At 39.8% G+C, this 21364-nt stretch overlaps 1 protein-coding gene across 2 annotated transcripts; it reads right to left on the bottom strand.

The window, feature by feature from the left end:
- Positions 1 to 2148: 2148 nt before the first annotated feature.
- Positions 2149 to 20953, bottom strand: LOC107983196 (uncharacterized). Of its 2 annotated transcripts, none has more exons than XM_016995632.2 (2): positions 20072 to 20953; positions 2149 to 14324 (listed from the first exon to the last, which is right to left on the bottom strand). In XM_016995632.2, exon 2 carries the CDS (start codon positions 14255 to 14257, stop codon positions 9617 to 9619), a length of 4641 nt encoding a protein of 1546 aa, XP_016851121.1. In that variant the 5' UTR covers positions 14258 to 14324; positions 20072 to 20953; the 3' UTR covers positions 2149 to 9616. The 2 variants fall into 2 exon arrangements, with proteins under 2 accessions (XP_016851121.1, XP_062832416.1); XM_062976346.1 differs by lacking the exon at positions 20072 to 20953 and adding an exon at positions 18833 to 19491.
- Positions 20954 to 21364: the final 411 nt, after the last annotated feature.

The following is a 21364-nucleotide window of genomic DNA, read 5'->3' as shown; positions in this document are numbered from 1 at the left end:
GAATTGTGCTGAAATGCAACCAGTAGCTTGGGGAGTAGCAGCCACTGTTTGGGGGGGGGGGGTGCAGGGACTAATATGCAATGAACAAAGACAGCCCAATGTGGGATTATGGTGGCATTTCCCATCTTCTACAGGATTCTAGCTTTTATTGGATAACAATTAATATGCTATGCACAGCAACATACCTACTGATTGTGGCCATCTTAGGCCTTTACACTTACACATTTGAGGATCCAGAGAATAATCAATAGGAGATATAATGTACTAGTATGTAGCATTTAATTTCGAAAGCTGACATTCAAAGCAAATGGTTTGTGAACACAAAGATTTACAGTTGAAAATATTTTTCAGTGATTTCTTTAGAAGACGCATCAATTCCTCTGCTAGCTGTATTTCATTGGCAGAAAAGTCAAACAGATCTCCAAATATCCTGATTTACCTGCTACTGCATAGATAGAAGAGTACTGCCTAGTTCGATTGGATGACTCATAAACAAATGACAACTCCATCTGCTTTTTGTCCTTGAGTGAAAGCTGTACTAGGTTTTTGTTTGTTCACTGTTCAGTCTTAACATTCCAAGTCACAGTATTATTGGAAATAATGCTTTTCATTTGGTGACTGGATACAAACTGAACAATCCAATAATTGTCACATCTAGGGGAAGCTCATGAAGGGCATCGCAGATGAACATGTGAAATGTCTCTTCTTACTGTAAGCAAACTGCTAAATTATACAGAAATCATAGAATCATATATATATTTATATACTATATTTATGTTTGGTTTAGTATTTTTCTATGCTATAAGGGTGTTGTGTTGTTAAAGGTAAAGGTTTTCCCCTGACATTAAGTCCAATCGTGACCGACTCTGGGGGTTGGTGCTCATCTCCATTTCTAAGCCGAAGAGCCGGCGTGGTCCGTAGACACCTCCAAGGTCATGTGGCCGGCATGACTGCATGGAGTGTTGTTACCTTCCCACCAGAGCAGTACCTATTGATCTACTCACATTTGCATGTTTTTGAACTGCTAGGTTGGCAGGAGCTGAGGCTAACAGCGGGCGTTCATTCTGCTCCTGGGATTTGAAACTGGGACCTTTTGGTCCGCAAGTTCAGCAGCTCAGCTCTTTAACACACTGTGCCACCAGGGGCCCCTGTGTTGTTAGGCGCTTATAATATCCACTGCAAACTAACATCAGTTTTCTAATTGGGTTTAGTGATACTTTATGATGGGTCAGAACAAGGAGGGCTTGTGGTTGTCCTTTCTTTTGAAACAGCAGTATTGTTTTTTTAGTGATTTTAAAAGTATTGTCCGTATTGTCTTCCATGTAAACATGACAGGAATTCAGCCAGTCACCCAGCTGTTTTTCCCCTAACAAATAACTTTCTTCCTGCTCTCTGCCAGAACTGCAGTCTGAATAAAAACCACTGCCATTTAACTTTATCTTAGAACATAGCAGGATAGTTAACACTCGGCTCCTCTTCACTATCAGTTTTGGATGCTCCTCTCCTTTAACATCAATTACTCTTAGGAAGCGGTAGAGCTCTTTTAAGATTTAATCCTCAATAATTATTCTTTTGGGGGTATGTTGCTACTACCACCAATTGACTTTGTCACATATCCGTCTTGCACTCCAGAATAAAAAGTATATGTGATTTGCTCAAAAGAAGTAGGCTGCAGGGAGCTGCTATTCATCTCTTCTATATTTGTATCACCAATGTAAGGAATCAAGAAAGGCTCCAACACATAGTCTTCTTAGGTTAACAATGGCACACATCAAAGCACATACACAACTCGTATTTTAATAGCAGAAGTTGTCTTTCTAATGCAATGGTCTATGCTTGCTTTGGTGAAACTGGGTGTGATATGTATGATATAGTTTCAGCTTCAGGTCAAATTCAGTAAAGTTGCCTTTAACTGGTATATTTTCAAAGAAAATAAGACTGCTCCACTGCTACATTAGGAAAATTATAGGCACCAGAGCAGGACTTAGCCTGTAGCCTTGTGCAGAAAAGGCTTCCATTTATGTCAAGAAAAGAGTGCAGGGCAAAGCATGGTATTCTTGAACAGCATACATCCCTTCTGTTGACCACTTGAAGGTTATAGACAACCAAGGGGTTGAGCATTATAAACTATGCCACACCACACCAATATTGATATAAAATGTTTAATAAGCTGCAATAAAGCAAAGGCCATTAGAGCACACAAGGTACATAACAAAGCATAAAGGGGGGAAAGAAGCAGAAGAAAAAGTCTAAATTTCAGTTGGGGCCCAGAGATAGGTGAGAAGAACACAGTCTTCTATAGGTTAAGTCAAGAAAATAAAACACACCAAACACACTCCAAACGTAAAACTATCATATAAGTAGCCAGAATTTTGGTAAAATCTGATGACAAAATAGACTAGCTATTGTAAATAAGTAGGCTGAATGACTAGAAAATAATTGAATATAACCTGTATTTTTAAAATACATTTTCAGATGTAATTTGGATGAGGTATATAGAACATGATCTAATCACACATTTATCAACAATTCACAGCAGACATGTTCTTTTTCTAAAATCACAGCATTTCTTAGTGCCCTGAAAAGAAGAACAATAAATAGCAGAATTGAAACTTTCCAGGGGCCGTTGTCACTGTACTTGATTACATACTAGATTTGGGAGACTTACGGAGAATCAGATTGCTTGGAGAGCAAGTCGGAGCAGGGAGAAGTATGCTCAACATTTGGTTCTTCAGATGTTAGCTAGGACTCTTAGAGAAAGAATCCTTAACTGTGAAGAACGCCAAGTGAAAAAGACAATAACAATGCAGGAAACCCCTAGGAAAAAAACAAGCTAAAAAGGAAACAACATATCTATGGGTTGATTGTATGTATAATTGAGGTTGCTAACTGCGCAAGAAGTTCATTCCAAGACATTTGTGAAAAGAGCTGGTTGCAGAAAATCACAACCACCATCAACACTCTCCTTCGACAGCATTTGATACCTTTACCCAAAATACAGATGACAGCTATTTGATTGGCAAAAGAGGATGCAAGTAGAGGAGAAATTGTTAGAAAGGGGCTTTACTATCACATAATCTCATAAGATGGGGTTCTCAATTGTATTTGGTAGAAAAAGGGAAAGGATTCTGAATGATCAATGTTAAGAAAAAAGACATTAGAAACTTCCACACTTTTCCATCTGAAACCAAAAAAGGTAAGGAGATGTAAATGAAAGACAATGACCCCCCTAAATTGCATAACACAACCTAAGATAGGTCAAAAGGGAACAAACAGGTGGATATTAATGATCCCAAAGACAAAGGTAAATTCAGAGAGAACCCAAAGAAAGGTGAGACAACTTTGTTGTCTAGCAGTTGGGAATTTAGGATGTGGTGAAGAATTAGCTTAATCTTCTAAAACTAATGGACACAGTAACGATCATACAACATAAGAAATTGTGAAAGTTCAGCTGCAAAGAGCAGGGAAGGCACCATGATATTTCTTCTTTATCTCACTGGCAATGCCCCCAAACTATGCCCGGCAAAGGTATCACAGAGTCCATCAGCCCAATGAATACACTAGGGAAGACTTAGAAACTGACTACTTTTTGCAATGGTGCATAAATATGAAGATAAAACAAAATATTCCTTTCTGTGGCAGAACTACTGAAGACAAATACACACACACACACACACACACACGTACAACCATCCTTATCAGGACGTTGATACTGCTTTATCAGTGAAAACATTATTACTAAGAATCTTATTGCTCACTTGTAATGTGCCCAAAGGTGCCCATGATTAGGCAGACTACCCAAAACTGTGGCAGTTCAGAATTTCAACTTGTTTCTACAGTAAACAAGGTTGAAGAGGAGGGATGGGGGAAGCATGCAATGTTTTACTCCACTGAGATATACCCAAGATGGTAAATCCATGTCTGTGCTATTTTCACTTCAGACAGCCCACCACCATGCCCTCAAAACTAACCTGTTCTCTGAGGCTTCCCTCAACATGGCCATATGTTGGCTGGTGGACATTGTGTGTGGAAGTGGGGTGTGTTATGGCACAGAAGTATCTTGTTAGATCTCTATATCTGAAAAGATAAGAATGATGTCCTTCCAGGACTTCTGGAGGACTCCTACAAGATTTCAGATGATGCCTCTTTTATTGAGATTTTTCTCTGCCACTCACTGTCCTCCACCAACCAGTAAATGATGGCGGATTGGGGGGGGGGGGGCTAGCATCAACGTATGAAACCAGAAAGGAAGCCTGGAGCTTCATGGTTCATCACCCTACGTAGGATCTCAACAATTTTTTTGCATACAAAAATCTAGCATATCAGGCAGGTTGGACTACAGTAGTTCTTTTCAATACTTTGCATTCTATATGAGAATATATTTAGACACATAAACACACACACAAAGAGTAAAGGAATACAGAGTTGCATAAATCTGAAGTGTAATAATTCAAACAGATTTACTATCTCAGAACTAGGACCTTGATTTTGCAGCATAAATTCAGGACCAGTCAGTTTTCTCCCTGTGTCCAATTATACCTGGATGGAGCAAGAAACACTCCCTATTCCATGCTACTACATTACAAACCAAGATTTATTAGCACAAAGTACAGGAAATAAATATTATAAAAATATTTACAATATTATTTTTCTATTTCTGTGACTGCCTGGGGAGAGAAGACAGCATTTACCCTGCACCTAGGAATGCATTTCAGCTGCCAGTTGGATGCTATGTTAACATAGCAACTACTATTCATATAGATATATATATATATATATATATTTATAGACATATATACATATATGCATATATTCACATTGCATTTGAAAGTTATACACAAAAAGCAGATTCTCAGAAGAGACTTGATAGCACTGCAATGTAAAAGACCCACATAGGGTTACAGGTCACACACAAGTAACAAAAACATTCAGGCTCCATTCATTTCCACTATTGTGTGAGAATGATTTGGAGTGACACTTCAAAAAAGAATCTGTAAGAAGACCTTTCCTCAATGTAAATGAGAACTCCTGAGATCATTTTCAAATGGATCAATGGTTTTTTTTACAACTACATAGCAGAAAGACAAGGATGTGCCAAGCGACCTAAAGAAGCTTGACAAGGAGTTCTTTGAGAAAACAAACTGTGATAATAATAGGACCTTCCAGGCTAGCGGCCCAGACTGCTCCATTCTCACTCCCACAGAAAAGCTAGGGAGACAAACTGTATGGGGACAGAAACAGATTTAAGCAAGGATACCAAGTAAGGACACAGATGGGTGTTATAGGTTAGTGGGACGCTGGTCTGCAACCAATTGCTCATAGATTTCTATCTGACTGTCTGCTTCTGTTTGGTGAGCATGCGGCAACTAGAGAACAGAAGACATTAAATGGATAGTTCTATTTACAGTATAGTAAAATTTAAGAGACAGTCACAAATTTAATAAACAGACTCTTTTATTTTCATTTGGCTCAATAATTCCTTGCTGATCTGCTGTGTTTCTTAATGGTTACGAAAACGGCCTTCTGGGCATTGCTCACATTCTATCTGATATGTACCATAGAGAGATCCAAAGTCCAGGTATTTTTAAATACCTGGTTATTAATGAAAGAAAAGAAGACAATTTAGTGACCATCTCCTTTGAAGAGGAAAACAAAAGCAAGAACTTTATCATAAGAAACCAAGGACCTAAGAAAACATTTCTGTGATTAGGAAAACTTGGCTAGGAAGTCCCTGCACATAATCATAAACGCTTAATGGTTAGTCTTTCTAACAGTCTTGTTGGCTAACATATTCCAAATAATGGGAAACTTGAAATGAGAAACAAAATAATATTTACCACACCAAAAAATATGTATGCTGGCACCAATTTTGGCAAGAGAGAAGAGCTTTAAATAAAATGCTCAGAGGCTGCATCGGCCACCCAACACACAGAATTCAGAGTAACAGTGCACACAGATATTGTTTGTGCAGGTTATGTACATATATGTGAAAGCATACCATTTCTTTTGACACTGTGTGCAGGAGGAGGCTGCTCCAGAGATAAAAGACAAGGCAACTTTCATTAGAAAAAGCTGAAAGCAACAAAATGCACAATAACAGGATGAAAAGCATCAAGAGCTTGACTGCAAATATGGCAACTGGAGAAAAATGGAAGCACTCCTTATGGGAAGAAGGTTCAGTTGATCTCAACTGGCATGGAGAGCAGGAGGTTAGAGGGATCAAATATAAATAGTATAAAAAAGCATAAAATGCAGGTAACAGGGAAGTTTTATAAAAAGAATCCCACAGCAAGCAAAAGCTGAAATAGTTCATTTGGTGTATAAGATCTGGGAATGGTAAACAGCAAAGCAACTAACAGCAATCTTCAAGAAAGCAGGGCAAGATTCTTCTACCAATGTGGGAAAGGGTGCCTTTTAAACATAAAGTAGGAACAATAAAAGAAAGGGTGGGAACAATTATGAAACAGTCTGAAGAAGGGAAAATGGTACAGAGTGAAGTCTTCTCCAGTAAGTAAGGTCATCCACATTCTTCCTGGAGTAGCCCAACATGGAAGCCAAAAGATCTAATCAACCCTGACTTGGCTACATTTGTAGACCTGGCAGCAGATTCCTCATCAAGCACACTGGTTAGAGCATAAAGATAATTGTGAACAGAGGACCTGTGAACCAAATCTTTCCTTTCTAACACACTGAAGGGGAATATTACAAGAGTACACTTGTCCTCCCCAGACATCGTATTCCTGCTGTAAACAGCTTTACTTCTCCAGAACAAGAATTAGAAGAAGTTTATAACATTATGAAGTCTAAACTATGTAACAGTGTTCTTTTATTTCATAAAGGACCTACTTCTACAAGGAGGGATGGGAGAAGTCTCTATTTATTGGTCCCCATATTACCAACTCCCCATCCAAGAAGAAGCGAGACAGGATGCATGGCACAAAAGAAAGCCATACATGTTCCAAAAAGAACTAAGTACAGCAACGCTGGCTAGGTTCCTTTACTTAAAAGGACATGCAGCTGACCTCTTTCTTTTATGATGCCTTCCACGCAGAAGGACCAAAATTGGTGGTACTAGCTACTGTCTCAGGCCCTGGGCAAAACTTTGCAAGTATATTCCAACTTCTCATAGGCAACTTGCCTATCAAGCAGGTTACTGAAAATAGAGATAAATATGGCACATTAAACAAGTTTTACAAAATACTCATTTTAGACTATAGGCCACACAAGAAATGGGACAACCGAAAGTGGTAGAAAGGTTTTATTAGGAGGTGTTTGGATCGAAATCACTAGCTGAAAGTACCACAAGGTGCCCCAACCACCCAGCATAGTGTTAGGAAGCAGCCCTGGGTAGAGGGAGCAGAAAGATTTACACATCTCTATGGATGCAGAAACAGAAAATTAGAAAAAGGAGACATGAACATTTGACAAGCTTGCCCTTCTCTCTCACACACACACAAGTTCACATACTTCCTTAAATACCTTTTAATACTCCTTGTGGAATGTCTAACACACTTGTTATCCACAGTTAAAATAACAACCACACACATCTGTATCAACCTTTTACAGAGAATGCTAAGTCTGACTTAATGCTTACAACAATTAATTTTATACAACATGATTTAAATGAAACGAAAAGTGTTAAAAAATCAATGATTTAAAAATATTTCATAAAAAAAGAGTCCACCCTGATGTGTCTTATAGCTTTAGTGCACCCTCTCAATCCACAGCCTTGAGTGAGCAGGAGGGTTTTGCATTTTCTGAAGTCAGATTCCAGTCTCTTTGATCAGTGAAAAAAATCCACACAATTAGTTATCCATTTTCTGCCTGCAGTAATGAGCTTTGGTATAGGAGTGCCAATGCTAATGCAACCTCCCTCCTTTAAAAAAAAAAAATCAATCTCCTCACACATAAACCTTCTTCATTCTCCCTGAAGAGTTTGTTTTTCCTTTTATTCAATATATTCTTCACCAACTGAAAAGACCGGCTCGAGCCAGTTAATATAAAAATGTGTAAAAGATGTGTTTGAGTACGTTGATCTCAGATGGTATCCACGGAGAGCTATTCTAAAAGGTCAAGCAATTTGAAGGCCTTCACGGGAAGCTCTTGGGTGCCACATATAGCTAAGACATGGAAGTTTGCACAAGTTTCTAAGCAAATAGCTTAGCTTTAGTTGTGACTTAAAAAGAAACTAGAGAAATAAATAAAAGGCTGGATTTTGTTTCTTATCTGCAGCATTAGAGCGGAAGCAACCACAGTCAACTAACAGATTGGTAGCACAAAGCGTACTGGACAGTTTCCTCTGAGAAAATGCTGCTTTCCTTTTCTTGGATCCAAAACAAATGTTTGCACTTGGAAAGTGACTGTTTGCTTTCTAACAGGCTTTCATAGTAGTATCTTGTGTGACGAGAGATGACTTCTTGAGCTTTACATAATTCAACTTGGAAGGTGAAGACAAAAATAAGTGAAACAGGAGTATTTAGAGAGTTAGATTTTACAGCTCCTTAGAACAAGAATCTGCTTCAACTTAAGCTGCAACCCAACTATGCTTGGAAAAGTATCAGAGATTTCCAATACTATCTTGTTCACTGGCAGCATTGCTCCATTCTTGTTTTTAAAAAGTTGTCTGAATATGTAAAAAGGACTTGCAGTGACTCCATAGAAAAATAAAGCAAAGAGGCCTATGTGCATCTTCTGACATGGCTCTTTACAGATGTTCTATCTTGAGACCCACATATTAAGATGCAACCAAACATCATTTTAAAAAGCTATACACTTGTCTATTTCATGCTGAGATATCCACCCATCTTTCAAGGTTATTCATAAATTAGTCTCAGAATAAAAGAAAACCATTCTGAAATGCAATCATATTGTTCTTTAAAATACAGATCTTTAGGAAATATCAGAAGTGGCAGGGAATGGGCAGATGGTAGGCAATATTCTCTAGCCAAGCAAGCAAAGTTTGCCAGGCATGTCGCCATTTTCAAAGATGGTGCTGAAAGAGTATCTTTTTGACACAAGTCATGTTAGGTAATAGCCAAACTCTCTATTCGAAAATTACATAATATGGACAATTGTGAACACTTTAATAAAATACACCATCATGACCTCTGAGTAAAAAATAGCATTGAAGTATGAAAACCATTTAGGCTTGGGGTTTATAATCCTTTCCTCAGACTAAGCAGTGCCATGATACTTCATTGCTTCAAAGGAAGAAAATGCTCCTGCATGAACCCCAACAGAGAGGCTTCCACAGTCTATGGGATGTGCATGAAAGGTGATTCTCTTTCCATGACAGTACAAGTGCTCGTGCATTACCTATAAACTGCCAGCCTTTAAATCATACAGACTAATTTATTCATTTCCTAAGTGGATAAATAAGGCACTGTACTTTAAACTGAAACTTCCTGGTTCCCAGTGCAATGCTAGGAACTTTCAGAAGCAGTAACTTCCTTTCTCAGCAACAGAGGAGAATGTTGTCTGGCTGCAGTACAGCTCAGGAACTTCTCAGAATCAGCGAGGGAGGGATGGCTTTCAGCTGACCCCCATGTTCATTAACTGATTCCTTAATGCTCGAGGAAGAGTTTCTACATCTGATCACCCCTCCAACCCAAGCCTATTACTTTGCATCCATCCGTCTGCGTTTGCTGGGTGGAGAGTCTTTTGTTGCTCTCAGCTTCTTCTTACTCTGGCCTTTGCTGTTCTCTTGCATTTGTTTCACTGACTTAGTGAGAGTTTTGCCCTTGGCTGCCTTTTTTGAAAATGCTTTTTGTGGCCGGCTTGAGGAATCCTGCCCCACTTTTTGCTTTAAGGGTTTAGCAGGCCCTTCTGGTCTGGAAGACTGGGGAGTGGCCTTTTGACTGCTATTCACTTTTGCCTTCTGGGTGGTAGACTTCCCTTTCCCAGGTCGCAAATCAATCAGCTTTTTTGTCTTCTCATTCTGAGATGCAAGTTTACTACTCTTCTTCATAGCTGGCTGCTTCTTAGTCGTAGGTGATTCCATATGCTTCAATTTACTACCTTTCTTAAGAGGGATACTTTCTTTGCTTGAAGAGCTCTGGGGCTTGCTGCTTTCATTCAGTGCCTTCTTTTTGCTTTGCTGAAGGTTGCCTTTAGACAGAGTGACTTCCTGTGATCTGTCTTTCCCCCTTTTCACCTTTTTTCCTTTTTCAGCCACATTAGATTTAGTAGGGAGTGAAGAGGCTTTGACCTGCTGAACCAGTTTAGGAGACATCAGAGGCTTAATGCTCAAGCTCTTGCTGCTTGGCTTGCTTTCATTTGACAGATGCTTTGCCACAGAGTCATTCTTTTCTCGTTTGACTATTTTGTGGAAGCCATGAAGTTTGCCACGCAAATTGGAGTATTTTCTTAAAATTCGTGAGCTGGTCTGCACTGGTGCACAAACTGGGGGTTGGGCTGTTTTAGCTTGGATCCCATTTTCCAAATTTATTTCCGAAGAGGGTGCCTGCTTTGGACTGGCAACTTGCTCTTCCTCAATTTCCTCTGTGTTCTCTCGAAGCTTAGCCAACAACCTCTGAGTCTTTATGGTATTTTTTGCTGGAGTCATGGCTGCAAACTTCTTCAGGTGTTTCTTTAGACGTTCAGCTTGAAGTGAGCTGGGATAGGAAGAGCAGCCCTTTTGGAGTGGAAGCTTGATGGGGGGCATGTCTCCTGGGAGACGGGTATTCATCTTCTTCACAATGACCAGAGACTTGGTTTCAGTTGTCTCCATAAACCATTTACAGATATTAGATAAGTCAAATGCTTTCATGAACAACATTTGAACAGGGGAGAGCTTCTGGACTTCAGTAGCTCCTTTGAACTTCCGAGTCCTCTTTTTGCTTTTCCAAATCTCTTTAAGCTTGTCAGACTTATTCTTGACCTTTGGAGCTGGCTGGGCCTCCTTTTCCAACTGAATCCACCCTTTCTGGGTTTTCATGTATTGGGTATTGAAGTTAGTGATAAGTTCTTGGTTCTCGTCTTCAGCGCACCATTCTACAAAGCTGGGTTTGTTGTCAGATAGCACCTCTACATCACCAAAGTCAATAGTGTCTTCATTTCCTATACTTTGTTTGTCTACAGTATCAGAGTTTTCTTGTATAGTTTCCTTCTCTGGCACATTTTTGGAAGCAGTGGCTACATGAATTGGGGCAGGGCTGTGTCTCAAGTTATAGAACTGGAGGGCTGGCTTCTTGTACTTTATAGTCTTCTCTGATGTTGTATGTTTACTTTCATTCCTGTTCCCAGGACTTAGGGGACAGCTAGTCTTACACTGGGTGTGCAATGCCTTTGTAATATCCATAGTACTTTCAGAGTTCTCTGGAGCTTCTGGCTTAAAATTTGTTTCCCTTTCCCTTTCCCTTTCCTCAGAGGTTCCTACAGGGACGTGAACACTTCTTTTATCAGAACTAGCCTCTACATAGATTTCAAGCATTGCTCCTGGCTTACTTTTGTTACCTTCTTCACCCTGACCTTCCTCTATTACAGTCTCTGTTGTCAATGTTTTATAGGTCTCCCCCATTTTGATGTCACTTTCTCCACCTGTCAGTGGCTTCAGAGTGCTTGTGATGTCATTGAGCAGTGTTTTATGGAATCCATCACTTGGAACACACACAGATGCTGCCCCATCAAGATGAACTTCCCTCTTAAAGCGCTTAGTGCCAGGATTTTTAGAAAGCTTAATCTGTAATTGAGGAAGCTGTAGAGAGTTGGAAGAACTGGGCTGCTCAGTACTGTCGCCCTCAGGCAACAGAGATTGCTGGCTTCGAAGACAGCGATCAGATGCAACTTGAAGTTTTTTCTCCCTTTTTCGTTTTTTGTCTAGGTTTGTTTGGGAAGAAGCCTCCTCGTTGCACATTTTTGATATTTTGAATGTTGATGAAGTGTTGATATCAGCTACCTCTTCCTCAGCTGGCTGACTAATCATACATGTTTCTTTTACAGCCTTTTCACCCCAATTGTCACTGGTGTCTGAAACAGGCAACACAGGTTCACATTTCCCAGTGAGGTCTTCCTCCTCTAGGTCTTCCTCCAAACCCTGAGAACCTTCAGTATTGGTTTCAGTGTTAATGTTTTCTTGTGTATTAGCACACAGCAAACTGTCAGGGGCCTCGGTTGCATCTAAGTCAGAAAGGGGTTGAGGAATTTCTGAATCAACCTTGTCAGGTAAAACCATTGCCGATTCTATGGGAAGAGTCTCTGAAGGCTCTGGGTCAATAGTATGGGTAACACTCTCAAGCTGTGCTACAGGGGATGCTACCCTTGAGTTAACAACATTTTCCACAGGGCATACACGCTCTGAGATAGAAGATAGACCTGTAGGAGAGATCCTAGAAGGCTCCAGATTGACTAACTGGGTAGGAGGTTCTGTCTGGGGCTCTATAGAGGAGAGTGGTGGCCCTATAGGAGAGAGTGGGGGGGGTTCCATGCATGGTGGCAATTCTGTAGGAGAGGCAGGTTCCTCCAATGGAGGTAAAAAGTCAAATTTATCTTCATGTTCTTCCGATGTCTTCAAGGTAACAGCTGGCTCCTGGTCTGTACAAATGGAAAATTCTTGGGTAATCACCTTGTCCAAGCATGGAGTTCTTTCTTCATCATGAACAGGTTCTGAGACAGAGAACAGATCTGAATGGAATGCACCATCACTATTTTCATTAGGCTCACTATTCTTACATGGCTCAGTGTCACTAGGAGATTGTTGTACAGTGTCTGTATCAGTTTTATCATGCATCTCCCCTTCACTCAATTGCAAAGAAGGGACAACAGTGTTCTGAAGGGAAGACAGAGACAAGCTGCCTTCTTCCTTATGCGGAACAGGACAAGTAGGTAAAGAGAGATCCACTGTGGATGCTTCAGTAGAATCAACACATATCTGCTTCAACAAACTGGTCAGAGGAGGAATACTCTCGGCTGAGCATGGTTCAGCTGTTTCCTGAGATATTTTGATGGAGGCATCTTCCTGAAAGAGAGTAACAGTGGAAGAACCTTTGTCACCATCAGCATTTATAGCTTGGACTGTTGCCAAATAACTACACCCTGAAAGAGTGACCCCTTGACAAGAGCTTGTTAGCACTTCAGGCCGTGGTGCCAGGATGTTTCCACCTTCCTGTACATGAGAGGCTTTGACCAAGGTGCGAACTGTCGGAAGCTCACAGCATTCACCATTGTAGTAGTAGCCACGGGTGCTCTTCCGTGCTGTCTTCCTAGATGACACTATCCTCCTGTTTTCAAAGTGGCATTCTGTAATTGGCTGGCTAATATAAACAACATCACATTGGTTATCATAGTCATTTATTCTGAGTCCTGAAGACCTTTTACTCTTACGGGTGCTTTTGGAGGAGGTCGAGATGCTCTTGGACCTAGGATGTCCATTGGTGGCTTTGTGATGGACCACTGGCATGGGACTTGTGGGCAGCCAGCCATCTTTGGCATTCTCCATACGAGTCTTGTCAACAGGGTGCACATGGTAGCTTCCCTTGCTCTTCCCTGAAGTTTGATGATGGTTCTCTACCTTCTGTTTCATTTCTTGGTCAGTTATTTCAGTATCTTGGTGCAAAGTGGCTTTGGAGCTGCACTGCAAGGCATTCTCCTTGTCAGCTCTGCGGGGGGAACTTGTGGTGAAAGTTGGTTCTCGCATCTCCTCTGGAAAAGCTTTGAAAGCATTCTTTTGGGAGCTCACACAACACTCCAGACTATCCTCACTAGTGTTTACATTTGCTGCTTTCACGGCAATATAGCTTCCCAGCAAAGCTCTGTTTTGAATTTGTTCTTTGTCATCTTCACCTTTCCTCGGCCCTATCTCTTGCTCACTACCAGGGGTCTGTCCTTCTAGGCTTTTACCAGCGTGATGGGAGTTGGAGGCAGTGAGGTATCCTTGAGTGGGACTGTCTCTGGGACTTGCAGAACTTGCTTTGATGTTACAAAGCTCAGGGAAATCCCTTCTGACCACAGAGCTGCAGTTTTCTCTTCTGTCAGATTTGAGATCAACAGCCTGTTTCAGGGCATGGCATAGTAGGCGCAGGGAGCCATGAGGCCCTGACTGCTCTGGGTCCAGAGATGAAGGGAGTTTTGATTCAGAGCAAGAAGTTCCAAGGTCCTGGTTCTCAGTGTGATACTGGCTACAGCCAGAGCTACAAGTGGATGCATCCATATTTTCAGGTTCGAGTAACTGTTGCTCCTCACAACCAGTCTGTACTTCAGTGCATATGTCGTTCAGGACACGGACGAAATGCTTCTGATGATATGCGCACAGTCTGACCATAAATTTTTCCAATGGAGATTTCTGCTGGCCAAGAGAATCTATTGCTACTGCATCTGCTGAGTTCTCACTAGAGAGAGGAAAAAACAAAGAGTCAGTACAGTAAAAGGAATGGGAAACAAATCACTTCAATAGTAAAAATCCTTCACACAATCTCTTCTTTTTTCTCTCTCCTTCACACTCTCTCTTCTAAAGTGGTACACCCCAGGAAGGCAACAGTTTCAACTCTTCTCACTGAGTAGACAGCTGAAAGGCCAAACCTCATAATAGCAAGGTTATGCCTGTCATCTCTCTCTAGTTTTCTGGCAGTTAATTTACAGCCCACTGAAAGCTATCCAAATATAAGGCTCTACTGTCAGTTCAGCCTTATGATCAGAAAATCTGTGTTGGGGAAAAACAGTTTAGACTAGCTAGAAGAGCCACAAAAATATTCCATCATTTCCTAGTTTTGCCACTAAACTTTGCAGGGCAGAATATGCAGTTGGTTGTCATCCTGCAGAGGGGAAAGCCACTCCTGGACGTTCCTTTCATTACCCAGGATTCAGAAAGGCCAGAAGTGGTACCATGGTAGAGAGAGTAGTGGGGGGGGGGGGAGTACTTCCTTTAAGTTCTCCCAGGACGGACTAAGCTCTTGCCTTTGACCACTCTACTCAAAGAAAAGGATGGTTCCTTTTCTGATAAGACTGAAGCTACATTAGACACACAATAAGTAGACCCAATTTTTTAGGTTGATTTTTAACTAAAATTTCAAGACTTATACATGAGCACATAGGATAGACTAAAATTCTAGCAATATCTAATTTTTATGATAGTTACATTTCCAATATTTTAACAAATAGAATATACTAGCTACTGAAACCAACCCTTCCCCTTTCAATATCAATCGCCACTAATGAATAATAAAACAGATTTGCAACATCTATTTGAAATCATTAGAGCATTAAATATGGCAATCCAAAATAGAACAAGAGGATGGGGCATGGATTAACCTGCTAGTGAGAACAACTTGGTGGTCCAAGAACAATAAAGCTCTCATAAGCATTCTGACAAGAATTAGCCAGTCTCCTGCCTGGTCTCCTGTCCCCCAGAATAAATAGCCAGGCTCTTCTTTGTTGGCAGATAACTAGTAATCTGTTGGGGGTACTTTGATTGTACTTTTCCTGTACGGAGGTGGTTGGATTAGATAGCCTATGTGTTCTCTTCCATCTCTAGAATTCTAGCAATTGGTTAGGATTTTAGCACAAGTGATATGTCACCCTAGAGACAGTTGTACTGATATCTACTGGTGGTAATTCAATCAACATTTGGCTCATTCATAGGTGTTTAAAAACGGTTTTCTTCCACTAATTCTGTTACTTAAATATTCTTCCTTAAGAAAAAATAATTTAAAATGAAGGCTAAACCTAACTCAAGGTACACTGGGACTTCATAGTAAGTCAACATTACTACAACATTTCTGAAATACGCCTCTGTAATAACATTTCTCTTTATCAGTAAATAAAGCATATGGGGACAAGTCAGACAACCAATATAACAAAAGAAATCAGATCATACAATTAATTATAAATTTAATTTTGTTGTAGATTGGAGATTGGACTGGTTCAGCTATTTATTCCAAACTATGATCTGAGACTAGGTACACAATCTTTGTGCTCCTACTCTCCCCTTCCCCTTAATCCATTTCAATTAGTCAGTTCCTCTTTAGCACAAATTACATTTTGCCACTACATATGAACTAGTTACTCATCCACTCAGCCTTCATACTGGGAGGGAAAGCAGAGACCATAGTTTTCATTCAAATATAAAATCAAACTAAAATGTGTCCTAAAGGGAAATTTAATTGAATTGGAGATGTGAGAGAACAACAACAACATATGAGTGCAAGGCTCATTCACACAGCAGGATGGTTTAATGATATTTGAGATGACCAACTGTGATCATTTGACTTACCACTAATACTAGACCTCCAAATGGAAGAAAACATTTGTTAACTTTTCAGGAGGACTTAAGTCTATTTTTTGCAAACAGAAACTAAAATCATACACCTGTTTCTAGGCTGCATCTCCTTGAACTATTGGTGGGGGGGGGGGGGGTGCCCCAACATAACAGAATGCTCTACCATACAAACATATTCCTAGCCAATCAAAAACTAGATGCCATGAAGATAAGTTCTAGCCAGACATGCCAGTCTCCTATCTTGGAATATATGGCTTGCTTTCAATGGAGAAACATCCAATCATGTATTCTGAGAGTGTACCTTCCAAACACAGATTTTCTTCCTGAAAGAGCTGCAACCATGATTTCCTGTAAGGCCCCTTCTACACAGCTATATAATCCAGATTATCAAAACAGATAATCCACATTATCTGCTTTGAACTGGATTATCTGAGTCTACACTGTAATAAAATCCAGTTCAAAACAGATAATCCGGATTTTATATGGTAATATAGAAGGGGCCTAACTGAATCCTCATTTAACATTTAAACTTCATATCAGAACATCTGCAGCTTCATGCAGTCCATGTTGATAATTTTTTCAACTCATTGACAAGCTCTGAGGACTTTATCAGATGGCAGTATTGAGAGGCATCGATAAGTTAGGTAAAGAGTGGAACTGGGAGCTGATTGGACCTCCCAGTCCTCCCTCATTCATTTCCATTTGTTCTCCTCTCATCAGACCTTTAGTGCTTCCCCCTAGGTGGAAGCTATCTTCCTCATCACATCTAGGCAATAAGTCTCCACCACCATGCAAATCTGCCAGAATCCCTTTCCATGAGATGAAATGGTTCTGCATTAAAATCTATTGGACTCTTGAGATAGGGTTGCTGTTTTAAACCACTGCTTTCCACGGGATCCAATTGTTCTGCATCAAAACCAATTGGACCCTTGAAACAGAGGTGCTGTTTTAAACAATTTCCATAGGAAGGAGTAATCATGCATTTCTATAGACAAGGATAACAGCTCTCTGCTAAGTACAATATTATAATTGGAACAAACCAGCAAAGGAAAACTGACTGTTCTCTGTTGTACAATGCCTCTATTACACAATATCTTTCATTTGTTAAAGTAACGAGAATCTAATTATTAGAGGGATATTTGGAATTTGGAGGACTAATCTTATACATATTTACCTGGAAGTCAAACTGATTTTAATGGAAGCCGCTCACAAGTAAGCGTGCTTAGAGTTGCAGCCTCAAGTGGGTAAAAATTATTAGTTGAAATAATTACTTACTGAGTGTTTAAAATTGGACTGGATAAAGTGTGGCACTCCAAATGTTAATGGACTGGAATCACTAGCATTCCTCACCTTTGGTTATCTGGCTTGAACTCATGGAAGCTGCAATCAAGCAACATCTGAAGGGGCATACTTTATACATTCCCCAGTTCAAATGAACAAGAGATGTGCTAAAAACATTTATTTGATTCTGCCATAGGTACTGCAGTCATGATTTATTAGCAAGAATGAGGATACAAGTGAGGTTGTCCACACCTAACGAAGCCTACTTTCTCTTTCTCTTTGACAGAGACAGCATCATGAAAAAGGATGTGTTTATGACTCTGGTCTCTTTTGTTTAATTTCCACCCACATTTGTCGTGACTCAAAACAAGAAAGTTGCTTTACAAGCAGGAGGATGAGAGAACTGAAACTGCATCCTTTTTCATGACTGCCATCTTATCCATTAAAAAACAAACAAACATTGTACATACAATGTAAGAACCTGGAGGTCATCTATAAGCAGATTGAACCATATCTTCTCCTGACTTTGGGTCCCCATAGCACCTGCATAGTTTTCCCAGATCAGTTGTCACTGCTTCTTAATCCATCTTGCCCCCCAAGTATCAGGGAGAAAATTCAAAGGGCAGTATCTGTCATTTGTACAAACACAACGGTTGCCATGCAACAGTCGCAGTGCCACAATTAATGCTTTTCAGAATCTGCTGGGCTGTACAGCTATTTGCATAGCTGGATGCCAAAGCATGTCTATTTGCACAGAGCTGTCACTGGTTGCTATTCTGTTCTCAATTAGTATCCGTGTGCACAAATCTGTAAATGTACAAATCCAGGCTAAATTGTTTGTTTATTTTTGTTCTGAAAGATGCAAACATACTAATAAAAAGTATGTTAGAACCCGTAAGCACTGACAGTCATTGTTAGGCCAGAGAAAGCTTAAGATGCAGTGGGAACAATATAATCTTCAGTTCCGATGGAGGATTTATCTGTGGGAATATATTTTTTGAAATACAGATTTTTTCTTTAACGCAATGGGGCTCTTATTTAAAGACTTATCAAGAATCTTTGAATTTGCACACAAAACAAATTGAACACCCCTGTTCTTTTCCTTCTTGTGTAATAAAACCAAGATGCATGCCTCTTCTCCAGCTATAGAGAAGAAAAGGAGAAATACATCATTCCCTACCAGTCTACGAGAGCTGCTATATATTTATCTACAAAACGTCCAATTTACCACCCACTCCACCCAAAGTTTTTCACTATTTAATACATGCAGCCTTTCCATCACCATTTAGCCTCTTGAAAGATCAGCTCGAGAGATTATAAGTTTACAGGTATGTTTTGTACCTCTCAGAGGCACAAGAAGCAGCAGCAGAACAAAAGTTCAAGGCTAAGTGATTCTGTTCCTTTCAGATCAGCTAAGCATCACAATTATAGCTCTGTAAAAAAAAAACAAAAAAAAAACCAAGACATAGCTATAAACTTATAAAACCCAACCCTGGATTTTTATTTCTTCTCGCGCTCTCTCTCACCAGGGAGAGGGTTTTCTCCCTCCCCCTTATGTTTTCAGAAGCTAACTCACCAGACAGATTGTCAGATGTGGTAGCCCTAGCATTCTGTTGTAATAAAACTATATCTTGTTCTTCAAGATGAAAGGGCAAATTAACTTCGCTTCCTAAAAATCAAAGTTTGTCATAGGAAAAAAAAAATCTAGCATTGACCCCATACAGCACAGGATTTACACCACTGAGATTCGACACCTCACCTCTTTGCAAACTACTAACAGATAATTTCCCAGAGAAAAAAGACAGCCCATTCAAAGTGGTCTGACACCCCAAAGCTAAATAAAATTCACACAATTATTCCTGAATGGGGGAAGTGGCGTCATTAAATGTATTTTTTTATAAATCCAATGGTGCCTTTTATCCATGCAAAAATTCTCATAAAATTATTTTAGAAAAGAGAAAAGGTTAGTGAATCACTTAAGATGCAGCCAGTGCATTTGTCTACTCATTTACAGGCATAAGAAATGTGACAAAACAATTTCTGTTGATAGTAAAGAGCTGCCTCTGTTTTAGTATTTGGTGTATTTCAAGCAGGCTGGCCTATGCTTCAGAATTACAGTGCTTTACACCTTTCCTGAAGATGGGCTGGTCACTGAAATGCCTGGCAGGAAAGATTCTGTGATTCAGGAAATGCGTGGGTAGAAACACACCTTGAAAGGGGGAGAAAAGCCTCTTTGCATGCAGTTCTATACAAGGATAAATGTTTTAACATAAAAACAGTTATTCCTGAAATTCCTTTTATTTCTTTTGTCTCTGAAAATGTCTTTTAAATAAACTCTACATGGGAGTGAAGAAAATTGAGCCAATGGTGTTTGCTGTAGCAATCCACAATTTCCCTTAAGGAAATGCTGGTTTTACTACAACAAAGACAGGAAGCCAGAATTTTAGCCCTTCAAAGTATGGATTTTTGGTTAGGTTACCAACCCTCCCCTGCCAAAACAAAATAAAAAAACATGCATCTAACATCGTCTTCACTGGGTGAATTTAAACCAAGTCAGGGGAGCCACCCAATCCATTGTACCTGATCTCTGCATTCTCTTTCTTTCTAGCATGTTCTGTTCTCTCCCCCACCTTTTCCTAACACAACATTTTAATCACCAGCTGTGACGCATCTAACAGCCTTCTTGTGGCTAATTGAAAAACGTTATCATTCAGTCCATCCCTTTAAAACCAGTGGAGATTTATCATGTTGAAATATTAACCCACGTACGGCTTCGTTTTCAAGGGCTTTTCACAATAGTCCTTGCTAATTTTTCTGATTATCAAGGACGTTGGGGAGCTTTTCATATCCCCCCTACCCATGAGAGTAAATGCACTGTGTTCCTGCCGCTGATAGTACAAACACTACTATTTACAGCTGGGTTTCGTGGAAGCAACCATGACCGTGTGAAGTGCCTTTGTAAAATACAAACACAAATAAGAGTTTAATGCAAACTGAAGAATTCTGGAAAGCTTTAAAAGAAAAACAACAACTCTTAAAGCCTCTAAGCTAAGGATTCAAACTCTATGTAGAATGAACCCTATATCTGAAAATATAAACAATGAACTCCATAAGAAACATGTGTGGATTACAAAAATCACAAATGGATTGAACTCTGAGTTGGATCAAGACAATATTAGTCACACTTTAGACTCCCCAAAGTGAAAAAGAGCTTCATCTGAAGAAAAATGAATATAATGGCATAATCTCTCCATTCTAGAGCATCATCCTGCTTGCTTATAAATAGCTTCAACATGCCACTATATTCATTCTTCTCTAAGTAACTACCCAAGTTATGTCTTCTATTAGTTCTGACTAAAATGTCTCACTGATTTCAACGTTGGGTAATGATTAGGAAACTAGGGTCTGAGTCCACTCTCAGCCATGACTAGAAACCGCCGAGTCCCTTTAGGGAGATAGGGTGGTCGACAAATAAAGAAGTATTATTATTATTATTATTATTATTATTATTATTATTATTATTATTATCCACTGGGAGACCTTGGAGAAGTCATGTTCTCTCAGCCTCAGAGGAAGGCAAAGGCAGAGCTCTCTTCTGAACAAAGGTTGCCAAGAAAATCCCATAATAGAGGCATCTTATGGTTGCTATAATTCAGGAAACAGCGGTTGCTATAATTCAGGAAACAACTTGAAGGCATACATCAAGATGAAGGCAACTAACCTTAGCCTTATTCAGGTGTAAGTTATCCAGTTTAGATAAACATGGGAAGAAAGGAGCACCTAGTCCTACTATCTTCTGGAGTTGTTTTCTTTATGTAAAAAGCATAGGTTCGAAGAGAAGAAACTTCTGATTAAAGGGAGACACTCCATATA

Source organism: Anolis carolinensis, chromosome 3 (genome assembly GCF_035594765.1).
Source record: "Anolis carolinensis isolate JA03-04 chromosome 3, rAnoCar3.1.pri, whole genome shotgun sequence".
NCBI classification, from domain to species: domain Eukaryota; kingdom Metazoa; phylum Chordata; class Lepidosauria; order Squamata; family Dactyloidae; genus Anolis; species Anolis carolinensis.
Note: the sequence above shows the minus strand (reverse complement) of the source record. Positions and strands in the feature narration are given on the sequence as shown.